The sequence below is a fragment of the Dipodomys ordii genome, unplaced genomic scaffold, assembly GCF_000151885.1.
Source record: "Dipodomys ordii isolate 6190 unplaced genomic scaffold, Dord_2.0 Scaffold1, whole genome shotgun sequence".
Lineage (NCBI taxonomy): Eukaryota > Metazoa > Chordata > Mammalia > Rodentia > Heteromyidae > Dipodomys > Dipodomys ordii.
In genome coordinates this window covers 37605716-37626001 of record NW_012267217.1, presented here as the reverse complement: position 1 = coordinate 37626001, position 20286 = coordinate 37605716, and the positions used below count along the sequence as shown (strand labels likewise).

Here is a 20286-nt window from a genome sequence, read left to right as displayed (position 1 = left end):
GGACTCCCTTTCCTTTTGTTGGAATTCAGTCAGCTTTCTGGTTGTGAGTTTCAGGAATTCGTTTTTTGTTTGCCTCATCATGCTCACACATAGCCTTATGTAGGCTTTCAATTTTTTCATTCAGCATGTTTACCAGTATTGTTTGTAAAGCATTTTGAGAGGTATCCTCTGGATTTTTAAATTAACTGCTCTGCTACCTGTTTATCCTGTGTGTGAGTTGAAATTCCTTGACTTGCCATCTTGTGTTTCTGTGGCTTGTTCTGCCCATTTGGGAGTGAAAGCAAATCCAATTCCTCGCTAGAATACAAGTACCAACCCAGAGTCCTGTAGTTGCCCAGATTTTGGAGGTTTATAATTAACTATGGGTATTTTCACTCTATCTCACTTTTTTTGGGAGTGAATGTTTATACACATAAACACCAGAGCACAATTCTAAGACAAGCACCTACCCAGAACCCTGCAGTTGCACAGACTTGGGGAGTTTACAATCAATGAAGGGTACTTTCACTCTATCTGACTTTTTGGGGGGTGTGATTATATCCTATTACACACCAGAACACATATCTAGGACTAGCACTTACCCAGAGCATGGTAGTAGCACAGACTTTGGGGGTTTACAATCAATAATGGGAGCTTTCACAGTATCTTACCTTTTTGGGGAGTGAAATTATATCAGTTACACACTAAATCACAATTCTAAGACAAGTCCTCACCCAGAGCCCTATAGTTACACAGAAATTGAATGTTCCCACTCAAAATGGGTGTTTTCACACTATTTTTCTTTTTTGGAATTGAAAATATCTCCACTTCCCCACCAGAACACAATTCTATGGCAAGCCTGAACCAAAAGCTCTTCAGTTGCACAGACTTTGGATGTTCTCACTCAAAGATAGGTGTTTTCCCTGTTTCTCTCCTTTTTTGGAGATGAAAGTATATCCAGTCCCTCGCTGGCACACAATTTTAAGATAAGCACCAACTCAGAGCCCTGTGGTTGTGCAGACTTTGGAAGTACATAATCCAAATAGGTATTCCACTTTATCTCTCCTCTATTGGATATGTAAGTAGGCCCAATACCACCACTGAGCACAGTTTAAAGACAAAATCCACACCTAGGCAGTATCTTTGTTCTAATTCTAGAGGTTCCCAATCGTACATAGGTATTCCCTTATTTACCTCTGCTTATCTTTGTCAGGGGAGGAGTATTGTGTTTCAGAAGTGGGGATTATAAACAGTTGTAATCAGTGAGTAGCTTTGTTCTGAGGTTTAGGATGGTTTGGGGCTGAAGGGATAACACCCCGAGCCACTTTGGCACAGTCTCACTGTCTACAGATATAGTCTGGGTCAGTGTTTCACACTTAGGGATCAACAGAGTAAAGAAAGCAAAGAGGGAATGAAGGAGTAGAAATAATTGTAAATAGGTGAGGTATAGTTAGGGGAAAGATTAAGATATACAATGAAATATAGGGAGAGAAAAATCAGATTAGAGGGATGTAGCAAAGGAAAGGAATAGAGGGAGGAAAGTTATGACCTAACTTCTAAGCAAGAAAGAGTAGAAAAGTTAAAACAAAATAAGAGGAAAAAAAGACAAAAGGAACAACAACACCAAAAAACCCAAAACAAAAACAAAAATAAAAAGGAAAGAAGAAAAAAATATACAAAAAATAAAAAATTAGAACAATTATGCACATATGAAACAATAATACTAATATTAAGAATACCAATATTAGCTGGGTGCCTCATGCCTGTAATTCTAGTTACTCAAGAGGCTGAGATCTGAGGGTCACAGTTCAAAGCCAGCCTGGGCAGGAAAGTCGGTGAAACTCTTATCTCCAATAAACCACCAGAAAACTGGAAGTGGCACTGTGGCTCAAGTGGTAGAGTGCTAGCCTTGAGCTGAAGAGCTGAGGGACAGTGCCCAGGCCAGAGCTCAAGCCCCACGACCGACCAAAAAAAAAAAATCGAATACCAATATTGTGCAGTAGGGAATTGGGTGATCAAATTATACTCTGAATTAAGTCTATACACAGTTATGAAGGAAGGCTAGTGGTCACCGTAGGCTGTGTATCCAGTTGTGAATAGAACAGCTACGAGGAAGGGGGAAAAAAAACCCAACAGGATGTTGTAAAAAGGAAAAACAAAAAAACAAAACTAAAAACAAAAACACATTAAAAAAAACTGACAAAAAGGAAAAAAAGGCAACAGAGTTAAACTAGTTGCAAAAAATAAAGAGGAGCAAAAAAAAATTTAAAGAAGTTAAAAAAATGAAAAAAAATATATGGGGGGAAAGGAAAAAGAGAGAAAAAAGTATCTCCTATTTATTTGGGGGTGCTTATGTCTCCTGTAAATCCCTGTTCCAATCCCTTGATGACATCTTTGATTTGCTTGTAGTGGTCGGTTTTCCCGGTTGCTTGGTTGGTTTCTCAAATCACCTTTGTGGGTGCACAGAAAAAAGTTCAGGCTTGGGGACTTTGAGACCTTCTTCCCAGACTAAAAAGCGGGATCTGCTTTTTTTTTTTTTTTTTTTTTCTTTGTGCTGCCAGGAGGAGGTGGCTGAGACTGCAGTTTGTTGCTGCTGGGACTGAGCTTGGAAGTGGTTAGGGTTTGGGCCTGTCTGGAGTCAGTGGCTTTTCCCAACTTGGGGAGCCCCCATTGGGCCACTAACCTGTATCTTCTCTTGGCTTTTGTTGCCTGTCCAGTTTTTATTCATTATTTTTAATGAATTATAGTGAGATTCCTGCGGGTGGCTGAGCTGCCAGTTCGGCTGAGGTATGGGTGGAATTCCTTTGCTGTCTGCAGGGGTGGTGGCTGCCTCTCTGTGCTCACCAGGTAGTGAAGGGTGATTGCACTTCTGGGCTGGGCAGCCTTCCACTGGGCAGAGCTGACTCTCACAGATCCAATTAAGGAAAAATGGTGCTGCCTGCTGCTTTTGTGTCCTAAGTTATCTCTGCTAGCTGTTATGGTGGAGCCTATGCCAGTATCCAATATGGCATTCTTTTCTGGTGGTGGAGAGGGGTGGGCTGCCTTCCCTGAGCTGTTCTGTGGGAAGGAGTGGGGAGACTCACCGTTTCCCTTGGCTTTTTGGCCCGGGTCAGCAGTGGTCAGCAGCATATGGAGTTTGGCTCATGATCATTCAGTCCATGCTGGAGGTGGGTAAAGAGATGCGGGCCCTCTGTCTCCAGCCGATTGTTTGGTCCTTGTCCGGCTAGTCACATGGCAGCGGCTTGTGCTCCAATCTGTCTTCTGGTGCAAAGTGCCTGGATTTTTTCTCGCTAGGCAGAATCTCTGTACTCTGATGGCTCACTTGGTGTGATTTTTCCCATAGTGAGTTATTCCCTGAACTGCGGAAAGTTGGTTTCTCAGAGAGAGCTCACAGACAGCCCAGCTAGATCTGTTCCATCTTCCTCTGGTCTCTTTTTCCCCATTATTCTAACACTCATTATTAGTCATTCTGATGACTGCTATCTTAGTCTTAGCTGTGTGAATATGTCTCTTTGTGGTTTGCATTTCCTTAATGACTATAGTTCAAAACATTTTGTCATATGCTTAGTGGTAAATATGGAGAAATGTCTATCAATTCCTTTGCCCATTGACAGTTGGAAAAGGGTATGTCAATCATACATATATACACTGGACCTTTATCAGACAAATGCATCCCTAGTCCTCAATCTCTTAGTGATTAGCATCTTTTTGTTGTTGGTGGTGGTGGTCGTGGGGTTTGAACTCTGGGTCTGGGCGCTGTCCCTCAGCTCTTCAGCTCAAGGCGAGTGCTCTGCTACTTCAGCCACAATGTCACTTCAAGTTTTCTGGTGGTTAATTGGAGATAAGAGTCTCACAGACTTTCCTGCCCCAGCTGGCTTTGAACCACAATCCTCAGATCTCAGCTTCTTGAGTAACTAGGATTACAGGTTTGAGCACCAGTGGTATCTTTTAAAGTATGAATTTTTGTAGTTTGATGAACTCCAATTTATCTGCCCCCTCAAGCCCCCTCCCCTGCCATGTGGTCAGACACTCTTTAGCTACAGAAATATTCTTAAAATAAGGAGGGATAGGTCCTGGGTGTAGTTCAGTGGCAAAGTGCTTACTTGGCAGGTACAACACTCTGGGTTCGATACTCAGAACCATAAAAAAGGGGGGGGGGAATAACAGATAGGAGCAAATGAAAAGATGACAAGTTTACAGTTTGTACTTGTAACAAAATTATTTATTAAACTACTTTTCATTTGATGGTATAATTTCTGTTGATAGACATAAGCCAAATATGAATCATATACATCTATTCCATTTAGCTAGATGAAGCTAAGGGACAGATTATCATCCTAGTGGAAACCAGTAATTATTTATTCCATTTCCATTACAATTTATAAATTGTTGAAGTATATCTGTCAAATTTATTGGGACACTCTAAATTGGTTCCTATAAAAGCTGTATTCTGTGGAATGACTTCTGAGCATGAGAATCAGGTTTTCATATCTAGCATCTTAGCACATAGAGATTGGATAGATGACCCTATTTACTCCAGGGTCATTCTGTTTACTCCAGAAGATTGCATTTGATTCACACAGGCACATTCCAAGGAACATAAGACCCGGGTTCATCTCTTGGAATCTGAATAAAAAGAACAAATGGTGAGAAATAACAAAACACAAAGTAGGCCCCAAACCACCAGAAGCCATCCACTGGGGAGCAATGGTATATGAGTTGTGAAGGTCCCAGGAGAGGATTCAGCCAGGGAAAGCTACAAGCTAGCACCTCACCCCGGAAAAGGAGGAGATGGCATTTCCTTCCTTCTAACATCAAACATCCCACCACTGAATATAACCTAGAAGAGCTGAGCTGTTTGCTGAGTGGAATGCTGATGCAGGAGTGATTCCTGCCATTTTACCCGCCTAGAGCCTGCTTGAAGGGAGAGTGGAGAGAGACCATTGGAACGGACAGTATTCTTGGTGAGGGTTCTAGGTTTAGGGTACATCTCCCAAACTCTTATCACTGAGTTCAGGAGATGCCCTGGGAAAGGAGCAAAACAGAGAAGGAATATGAGCTAAGGGGAATGAGTCCTCTTTTTTCCACATGGCCCAGAATGGCACTCCCAGTGCAGTTCACACAGACACAACTCAGGCACATGCACAAAGGCCAGTCTACTCAGGGATTCTAGTCATCTGGAAAACTACAGTGGTGAGTTAAAGAAACGTTAACAAAAGCTCAGAATTCTATAATTTTTTTCCTTTTAGTGAGAATGGCCTACCATCTTGGTGAACTTGTCTTCACAGGCCATTCGAATCTTCTCTGGGGTCAGAGGACTACTGAGCTGCCATGGTCTCCGCAGGCCTCTCTCCTGTCGCGCTGCGATCACGGCGTCGTGGATGGCAAAAAACACTGAACACCCCAGGAACACCCCAGACTCTCCCAGACCCTTGAGGAAAGAAAGCCCTCTGGATTACGACACATAGACACATACACTGTCTTCCCTCTACATATACACATGCATATATGTATCTGTATATATACACACATATATTACTCTGTACCTATCTGTATTAGAAAAGTAATCTCTTGATCCAATATTCCCATTCCTAGAATTCTAACCTAGACAAATGATTCTAAATAAAGTAAACACAGACATAAAGGTAATTATTACAATATGAAAAGACAAATTTGACATGTGGTAATACCAGTTCATGTCAGACTCCAAGATTCAGAAGAATTAAAACATCTGTTATGTTGAGTGCAGTGACTCAAGCCTGTAATTCTAACTACTTGGGAGGCAGAGATGGAAGGATTGCCAACCTGTGCCAAAAATAGTTTAAGACTCCATCTCAACCAATGACGGGGAGCTGTGGCATGTGCCTGTTTTCCCAACTACTCGCGAGAAGCACACAGCTGGGTTCAGTAAGATGGGCCTATCATCCCAGCAACACAGAGAAGCACGAAGTAGGAGGATGGTCATTCCTCGCACAAAGCAAGACCCCATCTTGGAAATAATCAATGGAAAAAGGGGCCAGGGAGGAAGGTTTCAGTAGTAGAGTACCTACCTCGTACTGAGAGACTTTGAGTTTAGTCTCCAGCAGGATAAAACCAAACAAAACCAAAACAGAACAAAAACAAAAAAAAAATCTCAACCAATCAAACAAAAAGCATTAAAAATCGTGTTGTTAAACTAGTTTGTAAGTAACACGCATAATAAGGGGTTTTCTTCAAAACCCTGGTAAAACCACTGAACAACCAGGTACGAAAATGGATGCAGCCTTCCCTCCACCCCACAGACATGATACGAACATACATCTATTCGTGGAAGACCGCGTACCTTAGATGAATACAGGGTATTTGAATTTTCAGATGGAGGCAAAAAAGAGATGTGCAGCTCAGCGGGGATGTCACAGATGGCAGGGATTTTATATTGGTTTGGACCGCGTGTGTACAGAACACCCTGAGGAGAATATTTCAGTTCCTCCATTGTGTAAAGTCCCATGCCTTGAACAAATGCACCTTCAATCTGTGACAAAAATAAAAGCAATTTATGCGCATGAGAAGATACAGTCAACAGGAGGTATCATTTCAACTTCACACTGGGATATTTTGAATTTTAAAATTGCAGTTTGAAGAGGATTTCCGGGGTGTCTTGGAGCATGTCCCTGCCTGCCTTCCTAAGAACATTTCTTCCCATCGCATTTGGTGCTACATTCAAAATCAAATGATGGGGCTTCTGATCTTGGTGTAGTCATGAAAACAATTGCTGTAGAAGAGTCCTCACATATCATCTAAACACCCTCCTCTTTAATGCAGACAAAGTGACCAAGGCTCTCACTGACTGATTTGCCCTCATAGTAGGCTTTCAGGATGAGAGCTCCATCACCTTGTCCCTTGTCTTCACTCACAAGCTGGCTGGTCTTGCAACAAATCAAATGTTTCTGCTCCTTGTAACCTGAAGGAATACACTAGGAACTCTTTACACTTTCTCCCTGGACATAAGCATGCAGCAAAAGTGCATTTCCAAACATTTTAAAAAATGAGTTTGGAGTTTCTTCTTAGGTTACTTCCTTCCTATGACCACATCTCCATTTCTCACTTCTACCAATAGGTAAGGAGTTATCATGCTATTAGGTAAATTATCCTAAAACTCAGTCAGATCACTTCTACGTATGAAGCTAAGTAACTATTTTTGGAGACTCCTCATCAACAAGACCATCATCCACCCTGTAGCCCCAGCTTCAGAGCTGGTTCACTCCAACACAGACACATAGTCCTCAGCCAATGTGATGTGAATACAGGTGTGCTGCAGTTTGGGTCTTTCTTCAGGTTGATTTTCTTCATTCTTCTTCCCAAGTGGTCTTTCCTGACTATCAGGTCCATCCTCACTTCCTCCCTGAAGCCTTGGTTGATTTCTCCACTTAACAGATTCATCATCGCATTCTCCAAGGACACAAAGCCATGACTGGAGAGAGGATATATTTTCCTGCAAATTGGAGCTAGGGAATAGAGTTTCCCACAGGTGGAGGCAGTTCAAGCAGGCCTGTGAAGATTCCAGGTGGGTCCCCTGTCATTGGTGAGTGTGTGACTCTCCAAAGATACAACCTACTTTTTCTTCATGGAAATGCAGAAATTTATCAGAGTTGGTAAATTTCCATGCTAGACATTGAAATTTTTCAATGTTGTTAATTAGTTAAAATCTGAACATAAACATGACTGTGGGCGTCACATGCTGATGGCTCATGCCTAATCCTAGCTCCTCAGGAGGCTGAGATCTGAGAATCATGGTTCAAAGCCAGACTGGGCAAAAAAGTCTGTGAGACTGTTATCTCCAATTAGCCATCAAAAATCTGTAAGTGGAGAGGGGGTGGCTCAAGTAGTAGAGCATTAGCCTTGAGCAAAATAGCTAAGGGACAGTTCCCAGGTCCTGAATTCAAGCCGAAATGGCACAAGAAAATAACTATGGGTAAGAACATTATCCCACAGGCTATTTCTCAATAGCTACTGCTATAACTGAAGTATGGTATCCTAATCCAATGTTAAATTCCTATTGTGTGCCTATGCTCAGCACTTGGTACTAATTTACTTATACCACAGAGGTTCAGGGCCCAGAGGTACCCTCTAGCTTGGTCTTGTTTCAGGCCAGTTCTCAATTGCAGATTGTATATTTCTTCAAAACTACCTAAAATAACTGTTTCCTCTCCCTTTTTAAATAGTAAGTCATTTGAGTTCTGTAGCTGGTCTGAACAGAAAGATGTTGGCTAACAGGCAGAGTAAGATGTAAGCAGAATGAATTGTTTTTCCTGCAGATTTCACAGCAGTTTGAACAAGTTAGTTACACATACCTGGCCTATGTCAAGGGCTGGGTTGATGCTGTTGCCAACATCCATGACAATGTCTGTTCTGATGTTCTAGTAATAAAAAAAAATCACCGGTTTATTTCAATGTAAATCATGTAAAGAGAAGCTGAAAAAAAACTTCCTGCTAGGCTAGCATTGGCATAAAACATTTTTTTCTTTTGGATCATATTATACCAGGAGAAAAAAACCAACAAACATTTTATTATGTGACAAGTTTTATTATGTAAAACTTTTTGGTCATACTGGGGAGTGAACTCAGGGATTCCTACTTTCTAGGCAGGTGTTCTACCACTTGAATATCCCCAATACATTTTGCTTTCATTACTTTTCAGATAGTGCCCATGTTTTTTGTCTCAGGCTGGCCTTGAACCGCAATCCTCCTGATCTCTACCTCCTGAGTAGCTGGGATTATGGGTGTTTGCCACCAAGCTTGGTTACAATGTAAAACATTTAAAGGAATGAATACTCTTAACCAGTTTACACCATGTGATTGTTTTTTTCTTCCTCTTGGAAATAATCTGTATTTTTCCTGGAAATAATAAGAACATAACGTATTTGATTGATTTTGATTTAAGCTATGGATACATACAATAGATTGAGCTTAATCCGCTACAAGAAACCTAATAAATAACACAATAAAAGAAAATATCTATAATGAGCAATATCTATCATGAGTAATACTTTGGTGATGCAATACTTTGTGGCTAAAGTTCATTGCAACATACAGAGTCCAATTGGCTCAGTGATGTTTACTAAAGTCTAGAGTTCAGGAAGTCCAAGTGAAAGGTCTTTGAACTGTCATCTGTTTACCTAGGGGGTGAAAAAGATGAAAGCAGAAGGAAGGAGGCCAAGCCAGGCTGCTGGCATTACCTGCAAATCGCAGATTTGATTTCTGATTAATAAATTTTAACAAGAAAATTAAACAATGATCTAGCATGTTTGACTATAGTAAAACATTATGCCAGTTGTGGTGGATTGCATCATCTCAATCAATAGCTGGGCATGGTGGCACATGTCTATCAGCCCAGCTACTCAGGAAGTAGTAAATAGGAGGAAGGTGGCCCTGGTTAAAAGAAACAAAACAAAACATGAGATTTATTCCAAAGATAAGTAATGCCAAAAGGACTCAGAACATGGCTTACGGTAGAGTGACTGCATAGTAAGTGTAGGACCCTGAGTTCAACCCCAGTACCCCAGACGAAAGAAATAAAATTGAAAAATAGAACTTTAGGTACTCACATTTCTTACTGAAAGACACAATGAACTATAGAGTTATTTTGGACACTAGTTAGCAAGACTCCCTTGCAGGAGACAAGCGACATCAACTGGAGGTGAGTGGAGGTATGCTAAAGTTAGCGAAGACTCTATTGACTTACTATGTTTTTTTAAATTTAATTTTACTGTCAAGGTGATGTACAGAGGTGTTAAAGGTACATACATCAGGTAGTGAGTACATTTCTTGTTGAACTTGTTACTCCCTCCCTCATTTTTCTTCCACTTTCCTTCCCCTAAAAACCCCACCCCCCAAGTTGTACAGTTAATTTCCAACATATTGCCTTGTGAATATTGCTGTTGCATTGGTTCACTCTTTGTCCTTTGTCTCACCATTTTGTTGTTCCCATTTCCTTCCCTAATTCTGACCCTCTGAAGTAGTATGAGCCAATAAATATTTATCAGTCTTCATTCATTTATTACATAGCAATAGGTAATATATAGGTGTGCATTCAGGTGAGAACAAATTTTCAAGGATGAGGGAAATTCTACTAATACAAAGAAAATGGTGGAGATACAGGCCTCCAAGGGAAGCCTTCTGGGAGAATCTCACATGATGATATTCTGCCTGCCACTAATACCTAATCTGAACTTCAGCTCTAGTTTTTACGATTAGATTATTTATCACAGCTCTTAAGATTGTTCAAGTTATGAGAATTTTTTTGTCCTTCATTCTTTATTTTTTCTTTCTTTCCTTCCTGTTCTCCCTCTCCCCTTCCTTCCTTCCTTTCTTCCTCTCTCTCTTTCTTTCCTTCCTTCCTTCTTTCTTTCTTTCTTTCTTTTTTTGCAAAGTCTCCCTATAGCCTAGACTGGCCTCAAATTCTTACTCTCCTGCTACATCCTTTCAAATGCTGGGATTACAGAATGCACCATCACACCCAATGCAGAAGATTAATTACCAACTCATTCTTAGATCCTAATAAAACCAAGGTATATACAAAATATAAAAAAAACTCCAATATGTTTTGCTTTTATTTGAAGATACAGGGATTTAGAAATCAGTGTGAGAGAATTCCCTCAAACTAGAGAGCTATGTTTAGACTGACTTTGCTTTTCCCTAGTCCAAAATTCCCTGAACTAAATCTAGACTGAGTAAGAATCCAGACAAGCCATGCAGATTCAATAAAGTTATGCATAATTTCCAAGATTAGGCTTATGGTCATGTTAAGTAAATACAACATGAGAGGACACTGTGAATGAAAACATATTACAATCTAAGATGTCAAATCAAAGAATATATATATATATATATATATATATATATGTATATCAAGAACTACAACTTGCTTCTGGGTATGGTTTTGGACTATATTATTACTAGCCTAATAGTTTGGCCACAAAACATTTGTGAGGGTCCCTGAAGTTCTATTTAATTATTAATCATTATTTATTATTATTGACAGGACAAGTAAATAACTTCTTTTACTGTTAAAGACCCAAGAAGAAAAACGGAATCCCTAAAGCTATCTAAACAGAAGAACCTATCTGGGTAAAGTATTTCCTAGCCTGGCCATTGCCTGCCCTGGGCTGGCTTTGGTGATTGCCTGCAGATTATGGGTGCCTATGCAATCATTCAACATTATCATATAAGAGGTGAGATTCTGTTTCATTTAAAAAGAATGGGGAGGGCTGGGAAGGTGGCTCAGTGATAGAGCACTTGCCTTGCATGCTCAAGGCCCTGGGTTTGATTCCTCAGCACCACATAAGCAGAAAGGAAAAAAGCCAGAAGTGGCGCTGTGGCTCAAGTGGTAGAGCGCTAGCCTTGAGCTGAAGAGCTGAGGGACAGCGCCCAGGCCCAGAGTTCAGGCCCCACGACTGGACCCCCCCAAAAAAAAAGAAGAATGGGGAAACTTAGAAGAACTACTCATTGTTTGAAAGGTAAGTTGGTACGTGACTATTTTCTCCAAGTAATATAGAGAAATCACATTTTCCTCCAATAAATGGTAAGTGTAAACTTCAGGTGCAGGCAAGTACATTGGAAGACATTTTCAGTAGTACCGACCTTATGATCCCCTGTCAGGCAATCAATTTCAACCTCTGAACAGGCAGCTCCATAGACATAGTATTCGAAGGGATGCCCCTCACCTTTCTCCCAGTCCATATTTGACTCATAACCCCTGAAACAAACACATTCTTGAGGAACATTGTTAAATGATCAAGTAATCACAGACTATGATGACTGAGCAGACTATAGGAGCTGAGCAAGTCAGAGGAATACACTTGTATGGTGATATGAATACCCATAACATATACTAGTAAAAGTATTGAAAAATTAAGTATTTGCATCTTTCTTATTCAACTTGCATTGTTGAATAAAAACACCAGCTATTCCTGATCAGTGAATCCTTACTCCTAGAGGTTTATATACTTACTTTATAACTACTTGTCCTACTGCCGATAGCCAATGTAATGTAATCTTACTATCATCAGATTGCGGGTATTCAACCTCTATCTCACATCAGTCACTAGGTTAAAGGTACATACTTGCTTGATTTGTTTGATTTCCTGACTCCAGGATTCACCTCTGTCTGAGAGGCTTGTCCCTGGCTCTCATTCTATGTCCTTACTATCAGATTTTATGGCCTATTCCCCACTCTTCTTTTTGTAAGGATTCCAGGTGAATGTCATGGAATTAGATGGCAGCTCCTTGAGAGTCCTCTCTACCAACAGTCATCTGGTTCCCCAAGCCTGGAGATGTCCATTAAAAATGCTTCCAATGCCCATTCCTGCTCATCAGTCAGTGCCCCAGGACTGCCACAACGAAATGAGGTTAAGACCCTCTCTTATCACCCTGTTTTCTGATGGCATCAGCTCTCCATTAAATAATCAGATAAACTATTCTCCAAAGTGTATCATTTCTCATTGATTCACATCTTGACACCACAGAGTTGTCATCAAATTTCCTTCTGCCAGTCTAGGGGATGTGAACAGCTCCTGTCATAAGTGCAGTTTAATTTGTATCCCTCCTCATTTGTTTCTTAACTCAAGGGAACCAAAGGTGTTTCCCACAGAGTCAACCACTGATCTGGATTCCACACAATTCCTCGAGAATCTTATCATACCACTCACTAGGATTTGAATTATCATTCAACTGGTTTTCATTTATATGCATGTTTTTCCTAGCAGAAGTCTACTGGGACACTTGGATGAATTAGTAGCTAATTACTCTTTATAACAGTAGGTTAATTGAAGGTACAAAATCAATGTATGCCAAATTGCAAACAGAACTAAAACTCTTCCTCAAGATACCATTTGTTTTTCATAACATGAAACTGATTTAAAAAGAATACTTACCTGAAATATCCAACAGCTGAAAGGCTAATGCTTTCATCAAAAGCAGCCTGTGCCTGTGAAGGGGAAAAAAAGGGTGTTTTGCAGAGAGATTTCCTCAAGACTTCAATTTTGATCATGTGTTAAACTATCAGTGGCAATAACTAGGCAGAACTGAGATGAATCTGTTCCTTTTAACACTGTCCATCCACACAAGCATTTGTGGTTCACTGAAAGTAGTAATAGTGTTTGTTCAGTGCATATGATTACAGGAAATGACCTCCAAGGTATGTTAAACTTATAGACTTGATGATAGTGATCAATACATATTCTGCTTATGAGTAAATTCATTCAGTCATCTGGAAAGACTTAGCCTATTAGCACAGGCCATTTTAGGAAACAATGGCTGGTTGTATGTTCAATTTTGATATCATATATCTGTAGCAGTTTCAGTGGAGAAGAATAATTTTGCTAACTTGTACCATTTACAGTAAATGGTTCCCTGACTCTGCAAGTGCATACAATTGAGTACTAAATGGAAAAATGACTCTTAGGGCCAAGTCCTCAGGTCTAGGAGAGAAGGTAAGCCATGTAACCATTACAGAAGGCCAAGGAGAGAGTTGAACATCAGCATTGTGCCATGGGTGGTGGAGAACAGACTTTCCTACACCTTTCTTCATCCAGCCACTTTCAGCTTTTAGGGGGTTACACAGTACAGGGCAAAAGCAGAAACAAGGATCCCCAGAAAAGATAAAGAGCTTTCATAAATAGGAACTACAGAATGAGTCTTGATGAAAAAATAGAAAACTTTTGGGGGATGGTGATTGGGATTGAACCCAGGGTCTCTAAAATGCTAAGTACATGTTTTACTACTGGGCTACCACACTCCTCAGCCTTGGAATCATTTCTAAGTGAAACTCACTAAATAATACTTGAATAGGCCTCTGTGTGTGTGTGTGTGTGTGTGTGTGTGTGTGTGTGTACTGGGGAAGAGGGGTATATATCAGTCCTAAGACTTTAACTCAGGGCCTAGGAGCTGTCCCTGAGTTTTTATTCCTCAAAGCTAGATCTCTACTTCAGTTACAGCTCCACTTCCGGCTTTTTAAATGGTTAATAAGAGTCTCATGGACTTCCCTGCTTAGGCTGGCTTTAATCAGCAATCCTCAGGTCTCAGCCTCCTAAGTGGCTAGGATTATAGGTGTGAATCACCAGTACCCGGCTAGACCATGATTTTAACCACGCAAAAGTAATATTCCATAGTAATCATTACACATGGTCTCAGATTTCACAAATACATTCCATACCATTTGTTGATTTGTAGTCTATTAGTTTAAAATGTTTGCTAGTTGACCTCAGAATGTGTGGCTTCTCTTTCAACTAGAGTGTAAGTGTACCAGAGGAAGAAGGCATTTCCATGTCAGTGCCTGCTACACACATACTCAGGGGCCTGCTTTCTATTTATGTTAGAGTACCTGCATGCTTTTTACCTTCATAGAGGTGATTCTACTGTTGCTTTTCTATGTTAGGAATAGTGGAATCTAAAGAATCAACAGAAAGTACCAGAAAGTAGGTTTTACAGGATGCAACATTCATTAGTTCTAGCTTAGTTCTTAGTTCATTAGCTCTTAGCTTCATTAATTCTAAAGCAGGAGTTAATGACAGAAATAACTTTTCCTTTTCTTTAATAGAAACATCTCTCAGATGAAAGAGTTCTTCCATTATATTCTGATAGGATTTTTACATGAAGAAGGCCTCTGATTCTCATTTTGCAATGATGGTAGCCCTTCAACTATTTTCGTAATCGCCTCATTTTTATCTAACAAAAATTGCTGAGAATCTACAATTCTCACCCAGTCTTTCCAAGTTCCTCCAGGATTCTTGTTGATGATGGGTTCAAGGCGTTTCATAAGAGCTTGACAAGCATCCTAGGAATTAGGGATTATGTTTTAAATTCAAATCATCATCACAATTTCACGCAGATGCCAGTTTCAAAACAACATGGAATATCCTCCCGTGGGCTTATGTAAGAGGGCTGCAGAAACCCAGACAAGCAGGAGACCACCCCATAAGAGGGTGAAGTGGAAGTGCCCTATGGTACAGGCATGCATATGCACGTATCAGGTGTGAACCTTAGAAGCCATGCTAAGTTAGGAATTAACAGAAAAAATGGTTGACAAACCACAAACCACTGCTTTCAAATGTCTTACGTTACAGGGAAGTTTGCTGGGGTAGCAAGAAGCCAGAGTGGAAGACAACAGAGCCGGGGTAGAAAGACAGAAACCATTTCCAAATCTGTGGTAAGCGTCTGACTCAAGGTGATAATAACATAACATGGCAGGGGAAAGATCTACAGACATTTCTGACAGAGTTAGAAGGACTGCTGACCAGTAAAGTGTCAAGAGTGAGGGAGAAATAGAGGTGTGTTTGCAGCACAGGCAAACTGCTGGGTGCTGTAGCCCCGACTGAGCTTGACGCTGGAGGAGAGAGGCAGGAGAAGGGCAAATGTTACATCTGAGCCCAACCTACAGATTGGCTCTGGGAACTTTAAGGACTTTGATGTCACAGACGTGGTTTTTACCTTTACTGCCAGCCCATTAAGGTCTGCCACCACAGACCCTCCAGAGATATTTGTGTTAGGCACCGTTTCTGTGCTTGTCCCACGCAGGTGGACATTTGACATCGGCATCTTTAATTCACGGCTGGCCACCTGGGTTTTTGAAGAGAGTTTATTTCCTTATACCATGGCTGGTTGTAGACCCATGCACCAGTGCACACTGTACAAAGGATGGGGATAGACTGCGGAATCATGAGTTCTTGAAGGCACAGAAAGCTCCCCCATTTTTTGATGGACAGTGCTAGGGCTTCACCTCAGACACTGGGCACTATCTTTTAGTGTTCTCACTCTACCACGTAAGCCACAGCTTCACTTCTGAATTTGTGGTGGTCCAAGATAATAATCACAGACTTACCTGCCTGGGCTGGCTTTGAGCCACAATCCACAGATCTCAGCTTCCTGAGTAGCTAAGATTACAGGCTTGAGCCACCAGCACCTGGCAGAAAATTTCTCTTTTTCTAAAGATCCTGTAGCCAATCTGGGCTCCAAGTTGGACACACTTTCTTTCTCTGTCATTTTCTTATGCATGAGAGCCTCCCAGGAGAGGAGGAGAAGCCAAGACAAGCAGAAATGTTTCATTTGAATTTTTATAATCACATCTCCATACTCCAACTATTCTTGCTACACCTACCGCAATCCTCTGCAAAATTCTAGCAAATTCCACATTATCAAAAATAGAATTGATGCTTCTCTCCTATGTACGTTTCTGGAGATGCCCCAGAAATAAGCTTCTCTTGTGAGATAGGACAGCATCCTCAGTAAACATGAGCATCCCAAGAAGGAGGCTATGGTACTGGGGCTGAGTGCCAACACAGGGCTTAGAAGGCTGCTTTGTTTTTTTTATTTATAATACCAGAACAAGTCACATTGCTGACCTCATCTGATCCAAAATACTCTTTCCTGGTAGCAGGGTGGCTTGCTAGAGTTTGCCCATAACTGTCCAAGAAGAAGGCATCTACCAGAGCACATAAGTTCTCAACATAAATGCCTTATAATGCAAACACTGCACCTCACCCCCAAAATGAAGAAAGGAAAAGAAAGGGAAGGGAAGGGAAAGGAAATGATTAACAATTCTCTTTTTGTAGGGCTAGCGATAAGACTTAGGGCTTTACACGTGCTAAGTATGAGCTTCTACCACTGAGCTATAGCTCAGCCCCAACAATTCGTAATGACAGGACAAAGTAGTCACCTTGGTAAGATTAGATTTGGAAAAAGCCATAAAGTTACACAAATAACATGTTAACCTTTTCTTTTCTTTTTTTTTTTTGCCAGTCATGGGGCCTGAACTCTGGGTCTGGGCGCTGTCCCTCAGCTCTTCAGCTCAAGGCTAGTGCTCTACCACTGGAGCCACAGCGCCACTTCCGGCTTTTTCTGTTTATGTGGTACTGAGGAATCGAACCCAGGGCCTCATGGTTGCAAGGCAAGCACTCTACCACTGAGCTACCTTCCCAGCCCTAACCTTTTCTTTTTTGAGAAAGGAAAGACCTCAAGGTAATAAATACTGCTATGTGGAATCGTGTCCTTTTTGTCTTTTAATTTTCTGCCTCTTTTGAATGCTTTATGGCTTATGATGTTACTATCAATGATTAACAAAACAGAAACTAGTTTAAAATTAAAATAAATGATCTCAAAGGAAACTAGGAAAACTAGCAGTGTTTAACTACAAGAATCAAACCTGGTTTGTATTTGATGGTTCAAGCACTTAATATAGAAGGACAAGAAATTGTACCACATCAGAATTTACATATTATTTCATTGCTCAAGAAAAAGAAATTAAAAAATATTAGTTAATATATTTAAAGGAGAGACGCAAGTAACACCTGCTACCTTCTTTAGCAATAAAGACTTGTTACTTCAGGTGCTCAGTTATAAACTTGGCTTGTTTACAAAGTTTCTTCTCAGAGATTAGTAGCTTGAACTATGAAAACCAGTCTCCCATTCTTTCAGAATGGAAAATATACATTCATAGTTTCTACCTCATGAACACATATGCAAGGAAATGCCAATAAAATCCAGCAATTTGCATTCTTACCTGAATCATTTTAGTGTGGACACCCTGCCCCATTTCGATTCCACCATGAGTGACCAGAGCTGAGCCATCTAGGTAAATATGGACCAGGGCAGCAGCCTAAGCAGAGAAAGATAGAGAACACAGAGAAACTATTTGTGGTTGATATGATCACATTTATATCAAGTAAAACACTTTCTTTAAAAATCAAATTTTTTCATGCCTGACATAACACGTATTACCCAAGCTGAGCCAGGGCTGACATAAGTTCTACCTTGTGATCACCCCACAAGAGACCACACTGTCCCTGGAGCTGTGCATCCGATGCCAGGTGATGCCAGAGGCAAGGGGGTCGGGGCTGATGCTAGCTTCTGTTTGGTCACACTTTACTGTCCTCATGACATGTGACACGGAGTTTCACATGCAATAATTGCCCAAGAAATGTTCAACAGATGAATTTGCCAGAACATAATGATCTGATCTGTTTTATAAATTTGCAAACTTTAAGTTTTCCGAGATCTGTAGCTTGACTGACATGCAATTGGGCTGTGTGTGTGTGTGTGTGTGTGTGTGTGTGTGTGTGCGTGTGTGTGTCCTCTGTTGTGTAAGCCTGCTGGTGACGGCACTCTGCCTGCAAGTCCAGGGCAGCCTTTCTGTTGAAGACTGCTGGGTAATTTGTTCCACATGGTGCGCAACTGGCCTCAGGCTATTAACAAGGTCAAATTTGATTCAGTTAAGTGGCACCACTGGATGGCTCATTGTGAGCATCACAAAAGATACGTTCACAAAGCTTCATCTATAAAATCAGCATAAATAAAGGAAAGGACCACATGGCTCTCCAATAAAAATAGAGGAGTTTAGTTGAGTGAAATTTAAATCTTAAGCAAGAATTTCTGGTATTAGTGAAGTTAGCTCTAATTCTGAAGCTTCCCCATATACCAAAAGCATTCACAATTTGGGCTCCTACTCTGTGCCAGGTGCTGTATGGATAAATGTCCTGGAAACACAGAGGTTAATTAGCTACAATCTGTGTCCTTCAGAGATCACAGTGTAGGGATGAAGTATATTTTGGTGACATGCATTTAACCCCCTCAGCTATTGGGCAAGGGCTACTTCAGTTTAGGGGTGGAACAGTGTGGGATCTGAGGTCACGTCTTTGTTTGGTTACTCACTACCTGGATGACTTTGGATAAGAGAATAAATTGAGGTAGGTTCCGTTTCCCTCCACATAAAGTAGAATGAATCACAATAGAGAGACTAGACAAGTGGGACATTGCAAACCCCAGCCCAAGATCTTCTACAGAGAAGTAGAAGTAACATCAAACATTTCGAGTTCCTGCCTCTGTCTTGCTGCAGGGCCGAGGCTTTCAGGATGTGCCTTCAAGAAAGAAGCCTGACACTGGTCTCAAGCTCTTCAGCCTTGAGCAAGGCATTTAACACAGAAGGATACTTTGTAGCCTCTGAGGATGCATTTGTCCTGCTGGCTCTTGCCTAGTACCTTTTATGGTTGTACTGAATCCCTCAGTCCCCTCAAAGGATGGTTTGGGAAGAGAACATTGGGAAGTGCCCAGACCTGAATTCTAACCTTGGCCCAGTTTCTGCCAACTATGGGACTTGCAAAACAGAGAGAATTTTCCCCAAGATCCTGACCACTGTGCTTCAGGGCAAATGGTCTTTACTGATCTCTTTGCTAGCTGCCAGCAAATAGGTTTATCCCAAAAGTGTACAACAAGAGTCACTGCTTACAAACCCCTTTCCCAGTGGGAGCTTCCTTTGCTCTGCTCTCCTCTGAAATAATGGCATTTGGTTATATAATCATATTTCCCTTTGTTTCTCAGCCATGGTTTCTGGACTCTTTCTCCCACCCCTAAGTAAATATTGTGCAAGTGGCTAAATGGCTCAGTGTTCATTTTTACTGTCATAACCAGGCAAGGAGTGGCAAGAGTAGGATTTAATAACTGCTTGTCATTCTCAATAAAAATTGCATGTAAACATTGTAAGGATGGAACCACAGCTCTGCTAGGTTCACTGCTCAATGGATGGATGGATATGGAATGGAGGAAGGACATTCTTTTGCACTGGATATTTACATTTATTTATGTGTATGTATCCAGGAAAATCTTGCATGTATACATGCAAGAGCATAGATAATGAGAGTTCTCACCACAGCTACAGAATGAGCTAAAACATAGCAGCCCTTTACCAGCTGTTAGGGTTAAGTTTCATTCAAGAATAAAGAGGTGGGAACAGCAAGTGGTATTTAGCATTGAGGGGTCTGTAAGAAGCTGTGGAGCAGATTCCCAGTCTTCCTTTTCATACCCTTAATAGCATTGTAGTGAACAAAGCCCTAAAGTTGTGTTTTAAAAAGTTTTTTTAAGTGAATTTTTTTTCTTGTGAAAATACTGTACAGAGGGGTTACAATTACATGAGCAAGATAATGAGTACATTACTTATCAAGCATTGTAGCCTCCTCCTTTGTTTCCCTTTCCCATCCCATCCTCCCTCCCACACCTCCACCCAACCCTCCTCCCCCTGCACCAAAGTTGTAAAGTTCGTTTTCGACATAACAACTTGTACATCTCATTGTTGCAATGGGTCCACTTGTATCCCTATTTAAAGGATTTGTTTTTCCCCTTCCCCTCCACAAATTATACCGACAGCAAATACAGTGAAAGCAGGGGTTATACCGTGGGGAAGGGACATACAAAGCAACAAAGAAATAATCTTATAAATGCGTTAGAAACAATCGCATGAAAGAAAAAAAACATTTGAATACATATCTTAGGGTTCATTTCCCT

At 40.9% G+C, this 20286-nt stretch overlaps 1 protein-coding gene across 1 annotated transcript in view; it reads right to left on the bottom strand.

The window, feature by feature from the left end:
* Window positions 1-4183: 4183 nt before the first annotated feature.
* The window catches only part of Aox1 (aldehyde oxidase 1), a 64856-nt gene continuing 48753 nt past the window's right edge, over window positions 4184-20286 (bottom strand). Inside the window, exons 27-35 of the mRNA XM_013010608.1 lie at window positions 17513-17608; window positions 15445-15573; window positions 14717-14791; window positions 12891-12943; window positions 11599-11713; window positions 8310-8375; window positions 6302-6490; window positions 5243-5410; window positions 4184-4605 (exon numbers count right to left, since the gene is read on the bottom strand). Of these exons, the coding sequence (XP_012866062.1) occupies window positions 4555-4605; window positions 5243-5410; window positions 6302-6490; window positions 8310-8375; window positions 11599-11713; window positions 12891-12943; window positions 14717-14791; window positions 15445-15573; window positions 17513-17608 (942 nt within the window). The 3' untranslated portion in view covers window positions 4184-4554. The remainder of the gene's footprint in view (window positions 4606-5242; window positions 5411-6301; window positions 6491-8309; window positions 8376-11598; window positions 11714-12890; window positions 12944-14716; window positions 14792-15444; window positions 15574-17512; window positions 17609-20286) is intronic.